The following is a 26,389-nucleotide window of genomic DNA, read 5'->3' as shown; positions in this document are numbered from 1 at the left end:
TGCTGGTGATTAGGCCAAAATGAATTTGCTTTAGAGAGGCAGAGTTGAGAATGAAAAATGAAAAAGTCAGTGTGTAGCTAAGAAGATTAAAGAGAGGGGAGGGAAGGGAAGGCAATATAGAGCTGACTCATCATTAAGGAGTGGGTAGATGCTAGCCTTCTGGGCAGAAATCTCTGACATCAGGCCTCTTCTAAGAAGCAGGATGTAGAAAAGACGCTCTTCCATACATTAGTTGGGAGGGCCACAGTTGTCACAGGTTAATACATTTCCAATACTTTCCACTGGTTTCGAAATGGTCTAATTACCAAGAAAATAACCACGCATTGCCATGTAAAGATATCTGCTACTGTCATTTTGGTATATGTTTTTCAAGCTGTCATTTTATACACAGTGAACAAAGAAGTTTCCACGGCTGTATAATATGAGAGTATACTCATGCATTGAGCGAGTCCCTGATTGTTGGATATTTGAGTTCTTTTCATTCTCTTTCTCTTCTATTAAACAGGTAGGTTTCTCATCATTTGTAGGGAACCCAGGCTGTTCCCATAGCTGTGCTGTTGTGAATAATGCTGCAGTGAACACGAATGTGAAAATACCTTTGTGGTAGCCTGACTTACATTCCTTCAGCTGTTCCCCCTAGCTTCCATAATGGCTACACATAACCGTTACCTTCCTTTCAACCATGTGTAAAGGTTCTTTCTCCATATCATCTCTAGCATCTATTGCTGTTTGTCTTATTTTTAAAACATGCTATTATGAAAGTGATGGGAGGGGTTGTTTGTGATCTTAGTGATGGTCATTCTGACCAGAATGAGATGGAATCTCATTGTCTTTTGATTTGCATTTTCTTGATGGTCAGGTATATGTTGAGAATTTCTTCATGTATTTATTTGCCCTTTGCAGTACTTCTTTTGAGAATTTTCTGCTCACTTTGTGTTTCCATTTATTAACTGGATTGTTGATGCTTTGGGAGTTTAGTGTTTTAAGCTCCCTTCTATTCTGGTTCTAAGTCCTTTATCAGATGTGTAGCTGGCGAAGATTTCTCCCACTCTGTAGGCTATCACTTCTGTCTAGTTACTATGTCCTCTGCTCTGCAGCTTTTTAGTTTGATGCAGTTCAGTTTGTCACAGAATTCCATTTGTCAGTACTGCTTGTTAAGCCTTGCTCTTAGTTGCTGAACTGTGGGAGTTCTGTTAGGAAGTTACTACCTGTGCTGCCACTCTAAGTCTTATGGCATGTGAATTCTACAACTGCTTGTTTAAGATCATTGTGCAGTAAGGTGAGACTACACAGCCAGGGTACTTGGCTGGAGCTGGGTTTTGTTCTGCATCATCCACCTGTAATGCGTATCCTTTCAGTAACCAATTGAGTAGCCCTAGTTGTAAAATCTGAAATGCTATGAAATCCGAATGTTTTTGGTGCCTGTTTTCAGATTAGGGGTGGGCAACTAGTTTAGTCGCTGCAAATATTCCCAAATCTGGGCCACATCTGGTTCCAGGCATTTTACAATGTGCTCGACCTATGCCTAGGAACAATAGCAACACCCCTCTCTCACCTTTGGTGGTTGGCCCTGAACTCTTTTAGATGTTTGCCCTTTGACTGACAATTACTTCAAGACAGAAGAATGTGAAGAGGGTCAAAATAGCTGCCATTTACCTAATGCTTATGGCAGGCCAGGCTCTGCCCTCAACACTGTGTGTGATTGCTCATGTGTTGTTATAGGTGAGAAATCCAAGACTCAAAGGCCTTAAGGAACCTGCTCAGGCTCATATAGCTCTATGGGTTATACTGCAATCCTGTGTTAGTCTGACTGTCAAGTCCATGTTCTCTGGCTGGGGGCAAAGCTCAAGGTTAAAGATTTGCCTCACCTGAATGAGGCCTTGGGTTCAATTCCAAGTACTGAAAAAAAATGAAGTCCTTGTTCTCAGTTATTATAATAGAATGTTGCTTAGAAAGACACCTCTTCCTGTTTGTTACCAAAAGACTCAATGTAGGATGACACTTCTCATTTTTCTACTTTCCCAGTCTTCCTTTCTTTTACCAGATTTGTGCCTGTTTCTCGCTTAGCTCAGTGTTAGTAGCCTTAGACATGACATGGCCGTGGGGGAAGGTAGATAGGTGGGTACCTAGACCCACCCCCCCAAAGAAACCAAAGTCCCCAGGGAGAGAACACAGGAAGGATTGGTCCCCAGCTGAGGTTCTTCTAGGACCATTGCTGGGATGGAAGGATGGACCGGCATGGTTCTTGGCACCACAGAGCTGTGTTGGCACCTCCTTAATCTTATTCTGGAACAGCTTTCCAGCTGGAAATGGCTTTTCCACCCAGCCAGACCAACTCAGCCCTTTATTAATAAAGAAGTGGCGATGAGGATTTGTGAGGAGTTGAGTAACATCCCCACCCAGCAGATGACTTGCAAGTGTTAGGAACTGAGACACCCTCTAACATCTTCTCTGTGGTTTCTACTTCAGATGCAACAACCAGAGCTCTGCTCCGTGAAGGACAGCCTCCGCATGCTGGTCCGGGGCCTGGGCCGCCTGCTCTGCTGGTGGGGACTGGCAGAGCTGATGCTAAGCCTCATGTACATGCACGCCATCTTCAGTAGCACCACCCTGCTGGGGGCCGTCTCTTGCTGGACCTTAGGTAATTGTGGATGTCACCATCGGCTGGACGAGTTCCACTGGTGACGTGGGGGGAATTGTTTGCAAGGGTACCCAGTGCTCAGAGGTATGGTTATCTTGAGCAAACTTTTGTTTTGATTGCCTATCTACTGGTAACTGGGGCTTAAACCCAGGCTTCACGCTTTCACTCGACATTTTTTGCTCCAGGCTGTGTGATCTCCCACTTGAACCACATCATTTCTGGCCTTTTGGTGGTGAATTGGAGATTAGAGTCTCAGACTTCTCTGCCTGGGCTGGCTTTGAACTGTCATCTTCCTACATCAGCCTTTTGATCTAGCCAATGGTCAACTTCTTTTCAGCTTTGTCTGGCCTTTGAGCAACCCTGCTTTTTTTTTTTTTTTTTTTTTTTTGCCAGTCCTGGGCTCGAGCTCAGGGCCTGAGCACTGTCCTTGGACTTTCTCAAGGCTGGAGGTCTACCAGTTGAGCCTCACCACCATTTCCAGCTTTTTTCTATGTATGTGGTACTGAGGAATCCAACCCAGGTCTTCATGAATGCCAGGCTAGCACTCTACCATTAGGCCAAACTCCCAGCCCCCCCACCCCCGCTTTGTTTTTAAACCTCATTCTTCTTGCTGATGAAGATGATACATGTGGGAGGTGCTTGGTAGTGGTAGAAGGGAGGCTGTGCTGTTTAGCTTGGGAATCAAGCTTCCTCCTTGTTCTGGAATCTTCTGAGTTCCACTGGGTACGCCTCTCCCTGCTTGGCTGGGCTGCTGAGGCTGCTCAGCAGTCTGTTTTAAGGGGTAACCCTTCAGGATACAGTTGGTCTGCAGGCTCCACCAACCACCGTGGGCCTCCATTCCTGGCTTATTAAATCTGGGTGTTAGAATATCTGTTCTGAAAATGAAACCTATCTTTGCAGAATTGGTATTCAGATCCCAGTCGTGTATCAAAGGAAAGGGAATGAACTTCAGAGCCAGACAGGCATAGGTTTGAATCTTAGCTCCACCAAACACATTGGGCAACTTCAAATGCTTTATTAGATCTGCCTGGGTATCAGAATCTTCATTTTTTAAAAATGAAACTTACCCTTGCAGAATGAGTTTGAGGTGTAAATGAAAGGACACATTAAGGCTTTGCCTCCTGAAAAATATGGCTGGTAGAATAAACGGTGTGTGTGTGCACCCTGCTGGGGCCTCCCTGACTTTTACCTGCCTTTTTCTCCAGCAAGGAGGAAGGAAAGTCCTATTTCCTCAGCAGGGCATAGTCCCCAGTGCAGGATTCTCTGTGAAGAAGCCATTCTTTATCCTCTGGCTAAAACAGGAGAGATCATGCCCTGTTGTGAACTGCGTCTCCTCCCTCCTTCATCTTGCTCCTTTGGAGAACTTTCATGCTGCCTGAATTCTGCCTGAGGTCTGACCTCCAGCCTGCAGCTGGAGAAGGGAGGAGGGAAGGGGAGATGGAGAGGGAGAGGGAGAGAGAAAGAGAGAAATAGAGAGAAAGGGGAAGGGAGAGGGTCTTCAGGGCAGATCAAGCTGCTTCTTGCTGAGGTGACAAGAACAAGCTTATCTCTTTACTGTTTGATGATATATATATATGTATATGTATATGATCTTGATTATCTTTACCATCACCCATGTTTCTATAGGAGGAGACTTTTTAGGATTGAAAAAAATGCTGAGCTATTTAAATAAGGGTCTCTCCTTTCCAAATAGTTTTTTTTTTTTTAAAACAACTAGTGTTGTGCATTTCCTTTGGCTAAGAAAGGGGCCTTTTAAAATGATAACTAACGTGTAATCATTGTACACCTGGGGTATAGTGTCATATTTCAATACATGTATAATGTGTCATGATTATTTCAAGGTAATTAGCATTTCCATACTTTCATTGTTTCTATATTTTGATGCTCCTTTCTTTTAGACCTTTTTGTAGTTGGTTGTTATTACTTGCTGCCTTTGCAGTAAACTAACCTAGGAAATATATTTTCACCAAAACATGAGCTAATTTGAGCCACAGTGCCACTTCCAGTTTTCTGGTGGTTAATTGGAAATAAGAGTCTCATAGACTTTCCTTCCTGGTCTGGCTTTGAGCCATGATCCTCAGATCTCAGCCTCCTGAGTGGTGAAGATTACAGATATGACCACCAGCACCTGGCTTATGGATATTTTAAATTCATGCTAAACATGAATTCCAGTATCTTTTATTTCCCATTTGTACCTTTTAAAAATTCAAATTAGGTGCTGGGAGTTTGGCCTATTGGTAGAGTGCTTGCCTAGCATGCACAAAGACCTGGGTTTGATTCCTCGGTACCATATACATAGAAAAAAGCTGGAAGTGGTGCTGAGGCTCAAGTGGTAGAGCTCTAGCCTTGAGAAAGTCCAAGGACAGTGCTCAGGCCCTGAGTTCAAGCCCAGGACTGGCAAAAAAAGAAATTCAAATAAATGAGGATTTTAGTTCCTAATTACATGATCTATTATTTGTTCTGTCTTATACTATATATAAAATAATTGCAAAATTATAACACTCAGCATTCCAACTAAAGATAAAATCACTAAATGGCAATCACTTCAGGACTTTCAGCTTAGAATAGGTGTATACTGAATGCGTATATGTTGTATTCAAAATCCATTTGAAATAATTTTCAAAAGTATAATAGTCACATTAGGTGAGCAGATGTCCCCTGCCGCATACTTCTGCCACAGTGTACTGTCTCCAAAAGACCATGGACTGCAGTCTCAGACACCATGAGCCTCTCTCTTCTCTTTCTCCCCTTTCTTTCCTCAGTGTAGGATGTGAACTCCAGAACTTGTCTTCCTGCTTGTCGTCTTTGCTTAAATAGGGAGATCTACTAGATCCATATCTCAGCTTTTAGCTTTATGCTGGTGAATGGGAGTCTCTCAGATTGGTCTGCTTGGGCTGGTTTGGAACTGTGATACTCACATCTCAGTCTCCTGAGTGGCTGGAAGGATAGGCCTGAACTACCAGAGCCCAGTCCCTTTGTTCCCTTGAATGGAAGGCTTTCCTTTTGTGATGGCTTTTTCTTCCCCATATTGGAGTTGCAGTTGAATGTGAGGTTAGCAAGGAGCACAAGACACCTCTGTCTCACAGGGAAGAAAATACACAACTGGGATTTCATTTCAAAGATCTCAGGACTGGGTAACATTGTGCCCTTCCTGGAAGTGACCTTTCCAAGAACCCCCAGCAGAATGGCAGCTGCTTTAGAAAAGCAACTCTCTCTCCACTTCTGATGTCTGTTGGCCATTAAGTGTTTAATGAGTACTAATATGCTGGTTCAGATAAAGGAAAATGCTGTGGGGACTCTGCCTGCTGAGTGCCAGTAGATTGGTGTTCATGGAAGTGGCCAGACATCCAGGCGAATGAGTGATCTGCGATTTTGCATGAGGCAGTCAGGGGAAAGCACATGGCTATGTTATTCTAGGAAGTGATCCATGCAGAATGAACAAGTCTAGGGATGCCAGTAGAGATGGCTTACCATGGAATGCTTTTGATGTGGTTAATCAAATAATGGGGCTGTTTCTGAACTCCGAGGAAGGTGTTAAGTCCTTTCCTGATGGGAATGGAAAAGTAGAGGTATCTGTCTGTCTGTCAGAGCTCAAGTGCAGCTCTGTGTAATTGAGACATTAGCAGCTCCATAGCAACCAGGGGGCAGCAGATGAAACATTGTTTTTTTTTCTTTAATCCCCTCCTAGAGATGTCAAAATAAAATTTTCTTCCCATTTATTTTTCTCCTCCTCACTCCTCCCTCCCGACCCAGTGCAGTTCTGATGATAATGATTAAATCTCTACTTCAATTTTCAGGGAGGCTGAGAGCTGCTGTAATCAGCTTTTCAGGAGAGGTCAGGCTGTGGTGAGATGTGCTGTAGAAGGACAGAGTAGAATGGACAGGGAATTGGGGACTGGGTTTGTTGCCTGCGCTGAGGTTGCACCGGCTCTGGATGGGTAACCTCGGTCTCTCCTGGGCTATGCTAATTCCTGGATTAGAAATGTTCTAGCAGATGGACTGCAATGAGAACACGAATGCTTGAGGTGGGAGTATGTAGAAAAAGAGGGACCAGTCGGGTGCGGTGGCTTACGCCTGCAACCCTAGCTACTCAGGAGGCTGAGATCTAAGAATCAAGGTTCAAAGCCAGCCTGGGCACAAAAGGACTTGAGACTCTTATCTCCAATTAACCTTAGAAAAGGGGAAGTGGGGCTTGGCTGAAGGGTAGGGTGGTATCCTTGAGCTGAAGAGCTCTGGGACCCCCCTCAGGCCCAGGGCTAGGGTGGTAGCCTTGAGCTGAAGAGCGCAAGGACAGTGCCCAGGCTGAGTTCAAGCCCTGTGACCCACAAAAAAAAAAAAAGAAAGAAAAAAAAGAAAAAGAGGGACCAGCAGTTGCTAAGCAGGAATGCTAAGAAATGGAGAAGGAAACAAGTAGTCTTATGAAGAAAGAAGTGCAGGGTTGTCAGACGTTAAAGAGAGGCTAAGAAAACAGAGGAAGGGCTGTTTCATTTTGGCAAATGGGAAGTCATGGTTTGGATTTGGGTTGACAATGTCTATTTAAAAAAATTCTTTAGGGAGTATAAATTCAGGATTGAAGAAAATCAGAAGTGAGAAAATAGAGGTCTCTCCGGAAGAACTTAATACCCACATTTAGCAACTACAAGCAATCAGAATCTACTGAAAAAAAAGTAGTGGTAGTAGTAGCTTCCTGAAGGAGGATGGATGAAGGCTGAGTTCTGTTAATGCATAAGGAATATTCAGGAAGAGGATGCTGAACAGCTTCTTTCCGGGTCTGACCAGAAAGGGAATTGAAGATCTCATTAGATGTAGTGCTCAATTAATTGTATGCCACCAAATAGACATCTTTAAGAACACACACCAGTATTGCAGTGCTGGAAGCCTTCACACTCCTTTCCTGAACAGGCACACCTCATAAATAACCATCACCAGCTCCAACACCAGGTGCTCGGGGGATGGTGGTATCCATGTCTCCTCCAGTTCTGTCATAATGTTGATATTCTGTAACTATAAGCTAAGAGGTAGAGTTGGCTGCTACTGGCATGCTTTACATTAAACAATGGGGCAGGGGGAAAGACACAAGAGCAAGGAGGACTATCATTCGTAAATGATCTGTAAATATTATAGAACAAATAAAAAATGATCTCTATTCCTGAGGTATCTGTGGCCTTTGCTAGCACTTTGTTTTGCCTCTTGTCTTCTACCAGTGAACTGGAACCACAGCAATATCTGGAGACATGAGAGGCGCCCGTGGGTTCTGTTTTTATTCTTTGCTGTCTCTACTTGTTAAAAGTAACCCAGTTTCTCCTGTGTGGGAAAGACCACTCTTCTAGCTTGATACTGCAAACTCTCTTTACTTGTTCATGTAATTCCAGAAGGAGTCCCAATTGGCTGGGCCACGGGGCTGTGATTTGGTGGAATTGGCCTTGTGTCCCTGATGGGTGACTACCGAGTAGCAAGGCTTCTAAATAAGCACATCATAGATTGGCAGGGAGAAGAAGACGTTGTAGGGTTGGTTAAGAGGGGCACTAGTGAGACTTGCCACTTCTCCCCTTTGTATATTCCACATATTTAGGCGATGTGCAATCAGGCGCAGGGCCCACCGTCTTCATCCTGTGCAATGGCACACCAACCTCATCAGATGATGCCTTTAGTGCCACATCAGAACATTTGATAGACATTCTGCCAGGCCATCCATGTCTAGACGATGGGTCTTACAGACATAGTCTCTTCTAACATTCCATTTGTTACAGAGTTAGGTCTGTCGACAGAAAGAAAATGGGCAATGGTTCTGGGATATATCCAGTGATGACCCTCAGAATCCTTTCCCATCAGAAACTGGACAAACTCTTGTCAACATTTTGTAGCACAGCACTGCAGTGCTTTGGGCCATGTAATAGGCCCCTTGTGGCATGCTGGATTCATCTCCAGACACAGAGAGAGGACTGTTGAGTGGGAGGGAGGAGAAATTTTGGCTTCTCTTGTATAGTAATCCCTTAAGTGATTTCATTAAAAATGTCTTCCAGTAGAAGCAGCTCTGCCTATTATACAGAGAAAGAGGGATCGCTGCTGGCCAGGGATAAACTCTAAAGTTTAGAGATGCACAGTCTTTTCACACATTGTAAACCCTTTATATTTTAGTTTTTAGAAGTGATGCATTCGTATCTTAATTTATAGACATCCTGCAAGGGAGAGAATTCAGCTAAACATGGTAATTTAGTGAACCTAAAAAGCAAAATCTTTTTTTTTTGCCTTCTCAGCTGTAAAGGTGGTTTTTAGCAGAGACCTAGGAGGTCGCCACTTCCAGGCTAGGCCCTGAGGTGGGAATGTTGAGCCTATTCTGTCTGAGCCTACTGGAGTCTCTATTCTCAATCTTGAAGCTCTCTTCCTGACAATAGAAAGCCAGCCTGGACAGTCTTTCCTGGAATTAGAGAACATACATGAAAACACACACAGACCCATGTGTATCTATACACAGATGAAGTATGGTATGCCTGGGGAAGGGTTCTAGGGCTTTAACTCCTTTGAATAACTAAATATAACAAAAATGAATGCCAGGAAGATGAAGCATGTTTTGTCAGGGACAAGGGTGTTTGTCCAGAGGAGGAGGGCAGACAAATGGAGAGAGGATAGGTAGGACAATACAATAGATATTCAATGAACATATGTGAAAATAGAACCAGGTAACCTGGGGGATGGGTGGAAGTTGATGGAAGAGGTGACCTTGATCAAAATGCATTGTATTTATAAACTGAAATATTGAACTACTACTACTACTACTACTACTACTACTACTACTACTACTACTGCTGCTACTACTACTAAGACACCGTGCACTTAATCCCTGCAACTGTCTTTCCCTGGTGAGCCAGATTGCAGGGACTTCTGAGATTAACATCTGTGGAAAGAAAGGAATGGAAATTGCTTTTTGCTCACAGCTGGCACTCTGCCACTTGAGCCACCCCTTTACTTCCTGTGTTAGTTATTTTCAAGGTAGGGTCTTGCTTTATGTCCAGGCTAGCCTGGACTGTGATCCCCCTATGTGTGCTTGCCCTTGTTGCTGAGATAATGGGCATATGCTATTGTATTCAGCCATTGTGATTCATTCAAAGTTTGGGATGTTAGGTCCCTCCATCATACCCAGCCGTCGGTTGCAGTGGAGTGTGGTGAACTTCTTCTGTGTTTGATCTGACCTTGAACAGCAATCCCCTTGTCTCTGTTTCCCAGGGAGCTAGCATTGAAGGCCTGATCCACCGCTTCCTGCTATTGGTTACATCCTTCCTGGCTTATTCAAATTCAATGAACTCTGGGAAACTTAGGATGTTTAAGAGGGCACATGGCTTCATGAACCAAATCAGGACCCTGCTAGTCAGGAAGAAAGTGCATAGTGGATGGGCAAGTGGTAGGGTCAGCCACTGTTTGTGTGCCCTGGCACACAGACATCCCCATGAAGAATGAGACAGATTTACAAAGCATGGATCGCCATCTGCTAAGAAGCAGACACTTTGCAATAGATAGGGGGTGAATATGTGTGATACCACTGTAAGAAATTAAAAACCATTTTACTTGCCACTATGACGGTAAATGTAAGTTCTCTTAGAAAATTCTGTAGACGGAAGAGAGATAAACCAATGGTGAGCTTTGTTCTTTGCACACTTCCCCTTAGTTAAGTTGTTACTTAGTCACATAATTTGACATTGCTACTCACCCTTAGTGAAGTAATACACCTTTGCTAGGGGAGGCATTTCTTACCCCTTAAAATACACAACAGCTGGGTGCTGATGGCTCATGCCTGTAATCCTAGTTACTAAGGAGGCGGACATCCGAGGATCATGGTTCAAAGCCAGCCTAGGCAGAAAAGTCTGTGAGACTCTTGTCTCCAATGAATCCTCAAAAAACTGGACGTGGTGCTGTGGCTCAAAGTAGTATAGCACTATCCTTGTGTGAGAAAGCTTAGAGATAGTAGCGAGTCCCTGAGTTTAAGCTCCACAACCGACTAAACAAACAAAAAGCACCCCCCCAACCAACACCCTGTCTTAGATGACACTCTTGTTCTGTTTTCTAAATCTTCATTCCTAATTATATTCCTTTTTGCATACTCTTTACTCCCAGAGCTAGCTCATTTATGATCTGACAGCCTGTTGCTCTCTTGTAAGAGGGAGTTTGTCCGTGTTTGCACACCTGTATGTCTTAAGTAAGTGTACATGTATAGGTCAGTTTGCATGCTGTGTGCATACTTGATGAGCAGACTTACAAGAAGCCAAGAACATCTTGTTGCATCCCTAACGTGGTGCCATCTGTCTACTTGAAGCTTTTGTCAGGGATGGTAAGAGATGATGGTGAGGTGACCAGTGATGAGGAAAGGTTTTCTCCCATGGTTTGAGTAGATTCCTTTGTGCCTTTGCCCTGGGCCGCACTCTCTTGTAGGACAGACATTTGGAAATAATGGAAATGAATGCTTTCTGGAGTCCAGAGGCCAGGTACTCATTGTCAAGTGATGTCTAAGAGAAATGCCATGGAGACAGTGCCTGGCCAAGTTCCCCAAGCAGCAAACAGTTCTGTGCACACACTTCTGAAGCCAGAGCAGGATGTTAATATTAAGACTACCTTGTTCTAGTCTTAATCTTATCATGCAAACTCAGGACAAGGAAATAGAGTCGTTCTTGTCAACAGGTCCCTAAGGTAAATAATTTGAGCTAATTAGTAGCATTAAACAATGATACCTTTCCAATTATCTCATCTCCTATAGCATTCTTCTCAGCGACATCTCATTCCCAGAGTCTTGAATACTATGTGATTTCCCTTGTGCTAACTTTCTCCAGGGAAAACGATTACTTAAGGTGTGTTAACAGTTCTTTTTTTATTTTATTGTCGGGATAATGTATAGAGGGATTACAGTTATATTCCTCAGGTAGTAAGTAGGTGCATTGCTTCTAGCACATTGATACCCCTTCTCATGTTTTTGTCCTGGTTTCCCTCCCCCGCGACCCCTTCCAGTCATCTTGTTTTCTCTATTTCAAATAAAGGGATGTTAACAGTTCTTATTGAAGTTATAGCTTTGTAATAATGGGGCAGAACTTACTTCATTCAATCAAATTTGATTAGATGAAAATGTAATTAGTCTTGAGTAGTAGGTTGTATGAACTATTTCCTTCCAGCATTTTTTAAAATTAGGATCTCTGTCTCATTCAATATCATGGGGATAACTTAAAAAATCAAGATCTGGGCTCTTCTTTTGTGCTAACAACTCATTCACTTCCCTTTTCTACAGAACTCCAAACAAAACCATACATATGACTTTGTTATTCTCTTTTCTATCTCCATCCATGTTGGTGTCAGCTCTGTTGCAACATAATGGATTATGGATTCTAATTATTTTGAAGGTGATGTTTCTCATTCCAAAGTGATCAGTTAGCATTCTGGTATTCTTTTTTTTTTTTTTTTTTTTGTCGGTCATGGGACTTGAACTTGGCCTGGGCATTGTCCCTGAGCTCTTTAGCTCAAGGCTATTGCCCTACCCTTGAGCCAAGCTCCACTTCCTATTTTCTAGAGGTTAATTAGAGATAAGAGTCTCAAGTATTTTTGTGCCTGGGCTGGCTTTGAGCCTCGATCCTCAGATCTCAGCCTCCAGAGTAGCTAGGATTGTAGGCGTGAGCTACCGTGCCCCGCCCCCCCATCCCGGGTGTATTCTGATAGTCTTAATCTCTGTCCTTGAGCTAGACTGATGTACTCCTCCCTCAGGCATAGATCTTTCCTTGGGGTGCTGATGGATGAGGTTCCTGATCCATAAAATGGAGGACCAGCACCTGGCCGAGGTGGCTTGAGGGATATTTCTGGACAGCTCGTAGCCTTGATTAGTGGCTCCCACTGAACTAGTTAGCATAGGTTTACAATTGTGAGGTGATCATAGTTTAGTTCAGTTCTTCTCTGATTGGATTATTTTCCCTTTTTCCAGTCCTGTGGCTTGAACTCACGCCTGGGGATTTGTCCTGGGCTCTACTATTTGAGCTATAGCTCTGCTGTTTTACCTTTTTCAGTGTTTAATAGGAGAGAAGAGTCTCACAGACTTTCCTTTTTTTTCTTTTTTTGTCTTTTCTTTTCACCAATCCTGGGGCTTGAACTCAGGGCCTAGGCACTGTCCTTGGACACTTTTTGCTCAAGGCTAGTGCTCTACCACTTGATCCACAGCACCACTTCCGGCTTTTTCTGTGTATGTGGTTCCAGGGAATCGAACCCAGGGCTTCGTACATTCTAGGTGAGCACACTACCACTAGGCCCTACTTCTGGCAGCCCTCACAGACTTTTCTGCCCAGACTGGCTTCATACCTTGATCCTCAGATCACAGACTTCTGAGTAGCTAGGATTACAAGTGTGAGTCACTGGTACCTGGCCTGATTGGAAATTTTTGATTGGTCAATAGTGTGTGTGTGTGTGTGTGTGTGTGTGTGTGTGTGTGTGTGTGTGCGCGCGTTTCAGTATCAGTTGTTCAAGGTTGATATACAGGAAGGGGCCAGGAGGTGGCAGTAAAAGCTAGTCATTAAACAAATTTACCTTGAAATTAAGACAGAATTTCATTAGCTTAATGTTCAGCCTCTCCCGGGCAATTTACAGAGTATTTACATGGAGATTATTCTGTATTTTTGTTCCTTTTTTTTTTTTAATGCTGGTCCTGGCTCTTGAACCTGGGGCCTGGGCACTGTCCCTTAGCTTTTTCACCCAAGGATAGTGCTGTATCACTTAAGCCACCACTTCATTTCTGGCTTTTTAGTGGTCAATTGGAAATATGAGATATGAGTCTCATGAACTTTCCTGAATGAGTTGGCTTTGAACCAAGATCCTCTGATCTCAGCCTCTCGAGTAGCCAGGATCACAGCTTTGAGCCACCAATACCCAGCTAGACTACATTTTTTTATATATAGGTTTTAGATGAGACTGTCATTCTCTCTCAGCTGCTGGAGTCTCTCAGACCCTCGATTTCTAGGCATAGTGGACTGACTCTGTTTCCTGGTCTTGACAAAAACCATTACTCTGCTAATGTATCTGGTTTCTGCGTCCATCTGTCTTTCGTGTACTGCCTTTGTAGGTTGACTTCTGTGTGGGGATCATGTTGTTACCCTTGGCTTAATATCTCCCTGATTATTAAGTGCTAGCTTCACACATAACAAAATCTGCTCATATAAGGCATTTGTGTGTGAGAGGACTTTTTGAAAAAATGGGTTTAAAAATTTTTTTTTGATTTTTGTAATATATTTTTTATTGTAATTAATAGAAGGGTTACATGATATTTGCCAGATAAATGGTGCCTTAATTCCCACACATTGATACCCTTTCACATGTCATGGTCCCCAGGTTTTAAAATTTTTAAACTAAAATTTTATTTTTAAATTAAGTCCTGGGGCTTAAACTCAGGGCCTGGGTGCTGTTCCTGGGCTTTTTTGCTCAAGGCTAGTAGTACTCTACACAGCTCCATTTCCGGCTTTTTGGTAGGTAACAGGATCAGAGTCTCGTGGACTCTGCCTGGGCTGGTTTGAATAGCACTTCTCAGCTATCCGCTTCTTGAATAGCCAGGATCACAGGTGTGAGCCACTGGTGCCTGGCCAGGAAAGTGGATTTTCATTAAGGTTTGGGGGATTCCTCAAATAACTTACAAGGGAGACTGTACTTCCTGGGGACCTCAGCTTGGGCTCTCATTTTCCATATTCCTCTGCCTTTTCTGCCTCTCCCTTATTTTCCCTTGGAATTATTATTTTTTCCCTTAGAAGTATTATTTTTTAATTGTTGGGATAATGTACAGAGGGGTTACTATTACAGGTCGTAGGTGCATTTCTTCTCACACATTGATACCCCTTCTCATATTTTTGTCCCCGTTTCCCTTCCCCCCACCCCTTCCAATCATCTTGTTTCCCCCCTTTCCCTTTCCTATTCCAAATAAGCAAATAAATGTATATATAATATACCAGGACAAAGTCATATACAGTAACAATATGAGATTAATCATAAGGGCAAAAAAAGAGAAGAGAAATAACATAGTATATTAAGAACAACAATCATACACAATAAATCTCTTGTTTCTACATCCTAGAGTTCATTTCATTTACTCTCATCCTATATGACCTTATGTATCTAGGTTTTGAGCGATTTTAATCCTCTGCTAGGAGAGTCCTAGGTATGTACTAATTATTACAAATGGGGGAAACCATTGAGCCTATGTTCCTTTGGGTCTGGCTTATTTCACTTAATATGATTTTTTTCTGAGTCTTTCCATTTCCTTATGTGCTTTTCTTTTTTATTTAACAAAACACACCTCAAATTTCTTAGACTCTGATCTTGTTGAAACACACCCCTTCCTCCCCCCCCCCCACATCTTATTGCCTGGTTGACTTCCGTAAACTCTTGTTTCTTTGAGTGACTGAGCTTGTCTTAACATTTTTTTTTTCATGTTCCTCTAGCCAGGCTCCTGTGTCTTCCACCTTCATACTTTATAGATGGTTTTTATCTAGCAAAATCACTAAAAATTGCCTCTTAGAACATTAAAAGAATTAGAATTCACCTTAGGCTTTTTTTTTTTTTGTCCAGTTGTGGGGCTTGAACTCAGCCTAGGTGCTATCTCTGAGCTCTTCAGCTCAAAGCTATTGCCCTATTCCTTGAGCAACAGCACCACTTCCCATTTTCTAGTGATTAACTGGAGATAAGAGTCTCATGGATTTTAGTGCCTGGGCTGGCTTTGAACTGGGTCCTCAGATCTCAGCCCCCTGAGAAGCTAGGATTACACCACGCTGGCCACCTTAAACTTTTTTTCTGCCACGTTCAGCAATGATCAACTCATCGCCCATTGTCTCTCATCCGTATTCTCTCTTGAATTGTTTTGAAGTAAATACTAGATCTCTTATCTAGTATCCATAAATATTTAAGCAGTATCACTAAAGTATAAGAACTCTTATTTTTTTTCTGAACTCCATAAAAAGGCAAAGGACAGCTGACTGAAATCAGACTCTGGCTTGACAAGGAATTAAGGGAAGCAAAGGTGATGACTTACATTTTCCCTAAGAGCTCAAAAAGATCACATTTCTTGAGTTCCTTATTGAATGGTATTTCTCCACAGTAAACCCAGGGTTGAAGCAGGTCCGTAAGATTATGAGGACAAAAGAGAGCTTTGGCAAGGAATTAGGAGTAAGTGAGGAGCCAGCTCTGGTGGCTCATGCTTGTAATTCTAGTGAATTAGGAGGTTGAGATCTGAAGATCACAGTTTGAAGCCAGCCCAGGCAGGAAAGTCTTTGAGTCAACATTTAACCAGAAAAAAGCTGAGGGTAGAGGTGTGGCTCGAGTAGTAGAGCACCATGCTTGAGTAAAAAAAAATGTCAAGTGAGGCCATAAGGTCCCGAGTTCAAGCTCTAGTACTGGTGTATGTATGCACACACACCCGTCTACACACACACACACACACACACACACACACACACACACACACACGATGCACACATACGAGTGAGAGGAAGTATGATCTTCCCTAACAGATAAAACAAAAGCTTTGTGTAATGTTCATTTGAGTCTCTTTGAAAGCCCAACCTGTTCTCTGATTGAGGTTTAGAAATCTATGTCCTAAGTATTAAGTAGACAGAGGGTTTTTTTTCTCAGTATTGCAACCCCAGCTGTTATTGAGATAATGTTGGTGCACCTGTCTAATTGGTAATGAGATGCTAACAAAGACAACCATTTGCTTTTTCTATCTGACAACATCCCAGGAAGGAGAGAGGAGTGGGGCATTTGGCACCTGATAATTGTTTTGTAAAGTGGGGGCACACACCTATGTCAGACAGCACAGGACTCCTTTCTTCTGCCATCCTTTTGAGACATTCAACATCCTAAGCCTTGTTAAGACAAGGAAGAAACCAATTAATTTTGATAAATTTCTTTTTAGATTAGATTCCTGAGGTTATTTAAAATGAATGCAGTGTGAACCCAAAGCTACACTGGGATTTACTACTGTGGAGCTTGGCTCTTCAATTACAGATATTCCATGTGGTGTGAGGATAATTTCATGGCCTATGCTCACAGCTTGCATAATGGAAGAATGGCCTGCTTGGCGTGGCATTGTAAAGAGTTCAGGATGGACCATGGTTATGTATAAAACATCAGCGATTCCCTGTGGACACTCCTTTCCCCTCAAATATCCCCCACAGGGTACTTGATTGTCATTTCCTCTTTAATCATTGCCGTGCCCCAGAAACTTGATATGTATTTCTTAGATACATAAAATAGGCCTGCCTGCCTTCCGTCCGTCCTTCCTTCCTTCCTTCCTTCCTTCCTTCTTTCCTTCCTTCCTTTCTTTTCTGTTCTCCTTTCTTCTCTTTCTCCCTCTCTTCCTCTTTTTCTCCTTCTTTTCTCTCTCTTCCTTTTCCTTTTTTTTTTTTGCCAGTCCTGGGCTTGAGCTCAGAGCCTGAGCACTGTCCTTGGGCTTTCTCAAGGCTAGAGCTCTACCACTTGAGCCTCAGCACCACCTCTGGCTTTTTTCTATGTATGTGGTACCGAGGAATCGAACCTGGGTCTTCATGCATGTTAGGCAAGCACTTTAACCACTAGGCCAAACTCCCGGCCCTCATTTTCCTTTTTTGATGGCACTGGAATTTGAACTCAAGATCTTGTACTTTGTAGGCAGGTACTCTACTACTTGCACCACATCCGTAGGCCTTTTTTCGCCTTATTTTCCAAATAGGGTCATGCATATGTGCCCATGTCAACCCACACTGTGACTCTTCTATTCATCCTTCCTGCCACACTGGGATGAAGGTAGCACCGCCATGCCCAGCTTTTTATTCGTTGAGATGGGATCTTGGAAACTTTTGTCCAGGCAGTCTTCCATCCATGGTCTTTCCCTTTTCTACTTCCCAAGTTGCTAGGATTTCAGGTATGAGCCCCTGGTGTCTGGCTGGGGTTTCTTATTCTGCATGAAATAGCCCTCTGTGGCTTCGTCTGACAATTCCCTGGCTGCCCTGTCATCTGGTCTGTCTCACACTGGCTCAGTTCTGTGTCTGCCCTGAGAGTTGGATGTGACTCAACTCAATCAGATGACTTAGAGGCAGAACACCGGAGTTCAAGTGGCAGCTCTGAGACTCATTAGTGTGTGATCTTGGGTAAGTTTTGACACCTTTCTATATTCAAGTTTCTCCTTGCAAACCAGGAATAATGATCGTACTTACCATTCTCAAAACTATTTGAGAATGAAATGTGCTGCTGCCTCCTGGTTGGCATATAGAAACATTATTATTGTTGTTTCTTTGCTTTTGAGACAGAATCTCATTATGTAACCCAGGCTAGCATTGAATTGATGATCTTTCTACCTCAGCTTCTCTGGTACTAAGACTGCAGACGTGCACTACCTCACCTGCCTGGAGGCAGTCTTAGGCAGTAGCTGGCCACGGTATGCTCTGAAATTAGGTTGAACTTGCCCAGACAACTGAGAGTATACATACAGAAAAGCATAAAGAAAATTCAATGAGCATTTGTTTCTCTCTTATGTAGTTTAAGAAATAAAATGTCACAGATATTGTTGGAGTCCCCTGAGGCAGCATTCCTGATTGCATTTTCACCGCCCCCCCCCCCCCCCCCCGGCCATACACAGCGTTTTGGTGGGACCTTTACCAAAGGTAGAGTTGAGACTGCAAAAGAGAGGACGTGTGAGGGGATCCTGGAAGTAGAGGAATGAGTGTAGGCCAAGAATCAGTAAAAGGTTTAAATTATTGAGGAATCCAGTGAGTATAGGAAAGTCAGGGGAGGAAAATTGGGTTGGGGCTGGCTTTCCCCTCCATCTCTTCACTTCTTAGTGAAAATCTCTAGCCACTCATCTGAGAACCAGAGCTAAAAGGAGAATGATAAGCCATATAGAAGCCAGTCTCCAGCCACTTTATGTCAATTAAAACTGTAATAGAATAATATTAAAAGAGAGACAACTGCTTGTTTTGGTAGCACATATAATTAAAATTAGAGTGAAATGGAAGAGCAAGGATGGCATGTCGATTCGTGAAGTACTCAATTTTTGCCTATCATTCAGTGGTTTGCCATTAGGGTGTTTCCTCAGATAATATGTCCCCACCTGCAATTTCAAACTGGAAGATTTGTTTTAAAAAACAAATAAGTGGGGCTGGGAGTTTGGCCTAGTGGTAGAGTGTTTGCCTAGCGTGCACGAAGACCTGGGTTCGATTCCTCGGTACCACATACATAGAAAAAAGCCAAAGTGGTGCTGAGGCTCAAGTGGTAGAGCTCTAACCTTGAGAAAGTCCAAGGACAGTGCTCAGGCCCTGAGCTCAAGCCCAGGACTGGCAAAAACAACAACAACAACAACAAATTAGTGTTGTGTTCCTTCTTCAGCACTTAGAGTTTTTCCTTTGAATTATTACACAAGGTAGATAAATATGGAAGATTGACTACTCCAGTGTGAATGGGATGAAGGTAAAGGAGTGGGAAACAAATAAATTTATGCAAATAGGTTCAGTTTGAGTTGGATATATAGTTACTAAGAAAAATTTGTCTTTGTTTTTTTTTTTTTTTTTTTTTGTGGGTCATGGGGCTTGAACTCAGTCTGGGTACTGTCCCTGAGCTCTTCAGCTCAAGGCCTACCCCTGGGCCTGGGCACTGTCCCTGAGCTCTTCAGCTCAAGGCTACTATCCTACCCTAGAGCCAAGCCCCACTTCCCATTTTCTAGAGGTTAATTGGAGATAAAAGTCTCAGGTCCTTTTGTGCTCAGGCTGGCTTTGAACTTTGATCCTTAGATCTTAGCCTCCTGAGTAGCTAAGATTATAGGCGTGAGCCACTGCGCCCAGCAAAAATTTGTCTTTTAAGGTGCTTTTTTTGGGAGGGGAATGATTTATTTTGATAAAACTATTGGGCTTAGGGGCAGGGACTTTGGCCTAGTGGTAGAGTGTTCGCCTAGCATGCACGAAGACCTGGTTGTGATTCCTTGGTACCACATATATAGAAAAAAGCTGGAAGTGGTTCTGTGGCTCAAGTGGTAGAGCTCTAGCCTTGAGAAAGCCCAAAGATAATGCTCAGGCCCTGAGTTCAAGCCAAGACTGGCAACCCCCCCCCCAAAAAAAACCCTATTGGGCCCACCAATAATTCCAGGTGACATGGAATTATTTTGGACAGGAGCAATCTCACTCTTTTATTTGACACACGCTCTTGAGTAGGTTGAATTTAAATATTGCCCTATGTTGAAGAGGTAATTTTTTTTGTATGTTACATTACAGTGTGATATTGGATTGCTGAGCTCTGTTCTTGCCTAATATATCAAATAAATGTCTTATGTAATTTCATATATATATATACATACATACACACACATACAGAGAAAGAGAGTGAGAGTGAGGGAGTGAGAGACAGTGAGAAAGAGGGTATGGGTGGGTGGAATGAGCACCTGAGTGTGTTTACTTGGGAATGACTGAACTCCAGAGAGTTGGGTTGAGGCTTTTTTTCCTTCTTCATCTTCCTAGGACTCTGTAGCACTTTCATGCATCTCTTTCTGTCTTGAACATCTGTTCTGCTTCTAGATTAGGAGGGAGAAATCTATATTCTTTCAACAGGTTGAGTTTGAAGAACTAAGAGTTGGAGGTGGTTTATGGGCTGACTGAGTTCCACCCACATTTAGTAGCTTCAAGGTACTAGCAAACAGTGCTTCTTCTCTGGATCTTCTGCCCTATAGAGTTTCTTATACTTGGAATACGAGGCCCAAACCCACAGAAAACTCTTTCATTTGGTAGCCCAAGTTTCATTAGTTATTGAATTCTCTGAGCTGACAATAGATTATTACGACAGTTTCCAGGGACATTGTGATACTAAGACTCCATACTGTTGCCTGTTCAGTTACTTTTCAAGTATGCCATTGATCAGCCACATGTCAGATGTTAGGTACTGGGGATCTCAAAGATATAATAAATAATTTTTAAAACTCTTCGGGGCTCATGGTCTAATAGGATAACTATACATGTGTACAGCCATCATGTGAAGTGAAAGCCATGGAACAGGTCCTAGGAATAAATACTCTTCAGGTTTAAGAGGCAGCAGGTGATTACACAGCTAACTTTTTGTTCCCTTCAACCTTTTACTGAAATATGTTTGTCTTAGGGAAGTCTGCCCTTCCTCCTATTTTTAATACAATAGTATTCAACACTCAGCACTTAAATTAATGAAATCATTTATTTTTACTGCCAGTACCTGGCTTTCTTACTGATAGCTGGCACTGTGCCACTTGTACCATATCTCCAGTGCAACATTTTGCTGCTTAATTGGAGATAAGAGTCTTGTAGATTTTATGCAAGGACTGGCTTCAAACTGTGATCCTTGCTGTCTCAGCTTCTTGGGTAGAAGATTACAAGGGTAAGCCACTAGTGTCTGCCCATCTCAGCATTTCTGAGCTTCCTTAATTATGGCAATTCTTCAGTCACAGCCAACTGAGAAAGGGAAGTGGGAAAGGCACAAGTGTCTGTTTTCTGTTGATTTTTGCTAGATGCAATCCACATGGAAGCACTAATATCCATGAATGTATGGTAAACACCTAGAGTCATGCCTGTGTAACTACACATTGAGTAAGTTGGTAAATGTGAGTCTCAGTGTTCATATTGTTTCTTGTCCCTATAGTGTGAGGTTTAATCCCACTTAGATTTTTCTTCTCATTTCAGACTCTAATGTTCTTGTTTACTGCTCTTATTCATTTGCATTAGCAAGGAACTGGTGCTCAATAAAAACATTAAATGAACAAGACAAGGCCACATTTGAGCTGTAATCTGAAGAATAGACAAGATGTTGCTAAGAAAAGGAAGAGCAGGACATGAGGGCTAAATTAAAAAACTACATGACAAAAGAACAGAATAAATGAAACTGGAATGAAATTGATCATGAGCCCTGAAGTCCTATGGTATCCCGAGTTCAAGTCTATTTCTTTTCTTTTTAACAGTTTCTATTGTTATTAAAAGGTGATGTACTAAGGGGTTACAGTTTCATGGCAAGTAAAGAGCACATTTTTTGACCTATGTCACTTCTTTCTTCGATGTCAATTATATTTTAGTCCATAACTAGTAATCACTATCACTTGAGCCACAGCACCACTTCTGATTTTTTTCTGTGTATGTGTATGTGGTACCCAGGAACTGAATCCAGGGCTTCATGCATGCTAGGCAAGCACTCTACCACTTGGCCAAACTCCCGCTTGGCTTTGTACTTTTGACCTTGACAAGAGCTTGTTCAGTTTATATATGTCAAAATAACTTGCAATCAGTGTAGAGTGATTTATATTCTGACGCTGTTTTCTTGTCAGTTATATGCCCAAGAGGCTGTAGCAGAATTTGTAGGGTCAACTTTGCAAACTTAGACTAAATCTTACAAAGAGGGGCAACGTTTAGGTCAAGGGAGAAAGAAGAATGAATTGTGTGTCTTTTCTGGGATGATGACAATCAGTTGCAAAGCATCAGGCAGTTAATCCCAAGGTAGAAAAATTAACATAAAATTTTACCCTTTAAGTACTATTATGCAAGTGGGATGCTGATGGCTCATGACTGTAATTTTAGTTATTCGGGAGCCTGAGATCTGAGGATTATGGTTAAAAAACAACTGAGGAAGCAAAGTCTGTGAGACTCTTACCTTGCAATCAACCAGCCAGAAGTCTGAAGTGGAGGCATGGCTCAGTTGGTAGAGCAACAGCCTTATACACCAAAGCTAAGGGACAGTACCCTGGGCCAAGCCCCAGTGCTGGCACAAAAAACCCATTATGTATATCTTTGTCCTATGCTTGTAAAGCAGTTATTACAGTTTCAAGGGAAAATCTTTTCAACCTCTATCTTACAAGAGGAGAGGGTTGGATGAATGAAGCAGGGCAGGAGGGTGGGGAAAATACAGTCAAGAACTCTATGCATATCATACAAAATTAAGAATGTGAGTGAAGAGGCAGGTTCGGGGGATGGGTGAGGACGTTGATCAGGATGCATTGTGTTTGGGCCAGGAGCGCTCACACAGCATGCACGAATTCCTGGGCTCGATTTCCCAGAACCACATACACAGAAAAAGCTGGAAGTGGCACTGTGGCTCAAGTGGCAAAGTGCTAACCTTGAGCAAAAAGTGTCCAAAGACGGTGCCCAGGCCCTGAGTTCAAGCCCCAGGACTGGCAAAAAAAAAAGATGCATAGTGTTCATAAACTGTTTTGTTAAATGGAAGCTCCTTTGTACAAGTACTTAAAGATAATAAGGGAGAAATATTTAGTATCAAGTCTATAGAGCACTGGTTGAATATTATACATTATGTGTGCCTTATTATATTTTCCATCTATATTGAAGTAAAAATATCTGTTACCTTCAATTAGATCTAGCCATAGAGTTGTTTTGAACACGTTTAGCCCAGCTTTTGTATCATTTATTCAATGATGAAAATTTTGGACAAAGAATTCAACTCACAGGCATGTAGACACAGCTGTTTTTGATTTTAATATTTGCATTTCACATATGACAACAGCACAGAATTAGTGTCAAAAATGAAAGCATCATTTGCAAATAAATGGAAGGACCTGGAAAAATAAATCATGTTCAGTGAAGCGAATCAGGCCCAGAGAGACAAAGGATGTATGCTTTCTCTCATATGTGTGATCAAGAATGAACAAATAAGCAATGTCTTTAGTTAATACATGACTATGTTAACAAAAGTATGGTAGATATAGGAGAGAACTGAAATTGTGGAATTCCTTAGAAAGGCTCACAGTTCCCGCCAAAAAATTACCGGCAAAATGGAGAATTGAATGGAGAGTGGCAGGAGGCTTGGAACAAGGCTCCTGGGCTGTTACACAGGTCCTAGGAGAACACCCTCTTGTCTGTGTGTCTGATGGGTTCCTTTGTCTTTCAGGAGGACTGGCGCTGGCTCAGGTGCTCTTCTTCTACGTCAAGTACCTTGTTCTCTTTGGCATACCAGCTCTGCTCATGCGCCTGGATGGACTCAAGCCGCCTCCTCTCCCTCGCTGCGTGAGCACCATGTTCAGTTTCACAGGGATGTGGAGGTCAGTTGGTTTAGGAAAGCCTTCAGAGAGCTCGATCACCATGCGTTCTCTGCCCCTCACAGAAGCCACATTTAGTACTTACGTTTCTTCATCCTCCTAATGGGATGACAATTTGTGCTCCTGGAACCTCCCAAAATTATCATCAAGCTGCGAATTATAGGCAAAGCAAGAAGGTGTCTGGGGGCAGTGCACAAAGGGTGTGTTTGAAGTTGTTTCTTGCTAGGAAATATGCTGTTATGATTGATGATTTTATCACTTTCTGTTTTCCTGGAAAATGACATCTGTATGGGAGACTATTGATTAGAAGACAAGTCTCAGGACATAGCACAAGCCAACTTTGCCAGGTGCTAGTTCTCATATCAGATGTGGGGAATTTTAGATGTTTCAGTTTTCTTATCTCTGCAATAATAATAACAAGAGTAATGGCATTACCTAAATAAATTAATGCATTGAGAGCAGCTTGCACACAGCAGATATTCGACAGACGTTTGCATTTGTTTTTACTTTTATATTACTATTGTGTTCAGTTGCACACACATAGACATGTGTTATGGTTAGCCTGGAATCTTTTCATAGAAGATCCCTTATCCCTCACCCTGCTCGCTCTTTCTAAATTCATTCTTTCTTTCTTTTTCTTTCTTTCTTTCCTTCCTCCCTCCCTCTCTCCCTCCCTCCCTCCCTCTCTCCCTCTCTTCCTTCCTTCCTTCCTTCCTTCCTTCCTTCCTTCCTTCCTTCCTTCCTTCCTTTCTCTTCCCTTTTCTCCTCTCTTCCCTTTTCTCATCTCCTCTCTTCTTTTCTCTTTTTTTTCTTCCTTTTTTCCATTTCTGGAGCTTGAACTCAGGGCCTGGGCACTGTCCTTGGGCTTTCTCAAGGCTAGCATTCTACCACTTGAGCCACAGTACCACTTCCAGCACTTTCTGTGTATGTGGGACCAAGGAATGGAATCCAGGGCTTTGTGCATAACTGGCAAGCACTCTACCACTAGGCCACGCTCCCAGCTACTATTTCTAGTAGCAGGTTTTTAGATGGATTTGCTTTATGCTCCCTTTCCACAGGTGATAAGATTGTATGTATAATTGCAAACCTAATGTAAGAACCTCAGGGCTGGCAGTGGCTCAATGCTGGGAGCCAGAGCCTACTTCTGTTTTGCAATCTGGATATCTTTTTGTCTTTCCTGGTTCTGGCTCTGCTCAAAATGGCCATTCTCCCTCATTTATATGGTCCACCCAGTCTTTTTTTTTTTTTTTGCCAGTCCTGGGCTTGAGCTCAAGGCCTTAGTGCTGTCCTTGGACTTTCTCAAGGCTAGAGCTCTACCACTTAAGCCTCAGCACCACTTCCGGCTTTTTTTTTTTGTATGTATGTGGTACCAAGGAATCGAACCCGGGTCTTCGTGCATGCTAGGCAAGCACTTTAACCACTAGGCCAAACTCCCAGCCCAATGAATGAGCGAATGTGTCTGGGAATGTGGCCCAGTGTTAGAGTGCTTTCTTTCTTTCTTTTTTTTTTTTTGCCAGTCCTGGGCTTGAGCTCAGGGCCTGAGCACTGTCCTTGGACTTTCTCAAGGCTAGAGCTCTACCACTTGAGCCTCAACACCATTTCTGGATTTTTTTCTATGTATGTGGTACCGAGGAATCGAACCTGGGTCTTCATGCATGCTAGGCAACCACTTTAACCACTAGGCCAAACTCCCGGCCCCACCCAGTCTTATATTTTGTCCCTGGAGGCAGAAGACTCAAGCTCTTGCCCCAGGTAATAGAAGAACTAGGCAAATATTGTAATATCTCATGCTTCTCTGTGAGGGGAGTTAGACAGCATTCAACCTCCTGGTTTTCCAAAGTGACTTGTCATAGATGCTGAGTGTATCTAAGCTTCTTTATTCTTTTTTTTTTTTCCAGTGGTGGGGCTTGAACTCAGGGCCTGGGCACTGTCCTTGGACACTTTTTGCTCAAGGCTAGCTCTCTGCCACTTGAGCCACAGTGCCACTTCCAGCTTTTTCTATGTATGTGGTACTGAGAAATCGAACCCAGGGCTTTGAGCATGCGAGGTGAGCACTCTAACACTAGGCCAGGCTCCTGGCCCTATTCTTTGGTTTGGTTTGCTTTCAGGAGTTTGAAATTTCATTTGGCAGTTGCAAGGAATATCAAGTAATTGCTTTGATTGGTCCTTAATTATTTCCCATTGTTCTATTCTCATGGAAAGATCAAGGTGCTCTCCTTAAATAGGAGGCCAGGAAGTGTTGTGTTACTGTTATGGTGGTTGTTGAAAAGGTAAACCTGATTGGAAGTTCTGTTAACGCTGATCTATTTGTAAAAGTAATTTCCCAAATCAACAGGTCCTGGCCTCGGACAATGGGAGACATGTCACAAGTGTCTGTGGAGCCTAGCATGCATTCGGATTTTTTTTTCCTTTAAGAGATTATAGTTCCCATTTTTATTTATTTTCTTATTAGTTTATATTAGTTATACTGGGGACAAATTTTCACTGTTACCTTTCCACACATTTACCATGTATTCCCACCAATCTCCACCCCTTTAATCCCATCCCCACTCCCTTTCTGCTTTTCTAAAAACAATTTCAACAGGTTTCATGGGCATAGTTGCAAATACTGTATATTCAGCCTTCTTCTTCCTCCTTATTAACCCAGCTTACTCACTAACGAATTCTTGTGAAACATCTCCTTGGGGGCTTCTACAGTGTCTGTTAACATTAGAAACCATGGCTCC

General features: G+C 42.6%; 1 protein-coding gene across 1 annotated transcript in view; it reads left to right on the top strand.

The window, feature by feature from the left end:
* Positions 1 to 26,389, top strand: part of Hhat (hedgehog acyltransferase) — a 208,057-nt gene that overhangs the window by 42,554 nt on the left and 139,114 nt on the right. The window contains exons 6-7 of the mRNA XM_090339923.1: positions 2,470 to 2,641; positions 23,516 to 23,666. Coding sequence (XP_090196049.1) covers positions 2,470 to 2,641; positions 23,516 to 23,666 — 323 coding nt within the window. The remainder of the gene's footprint in view (positions 1 to 2,469; positions 2,642 to 23,515; positions 23,667 to 26,389) is intronic.

The sequence above is a fragment of the Megascapheus bottae genome, chromosome 10 (assembly GCF_031878675.1).
Source record: "Megascapheus bottae isolate mThoBot1 chromosome 10, mThoBot2.hap1, whole genome shotgun sequence".
NCBI classification, from domain to species: domain Eukaryota; kingdom Metazoa; phylum Chordata; class Mammalia; order Rodentia; family Geomyidae; genus Megascapheus; species Megascapheus bottae.
This window is presented reverse-complemented; position numbering and strand designations above follow the sequence as displayed.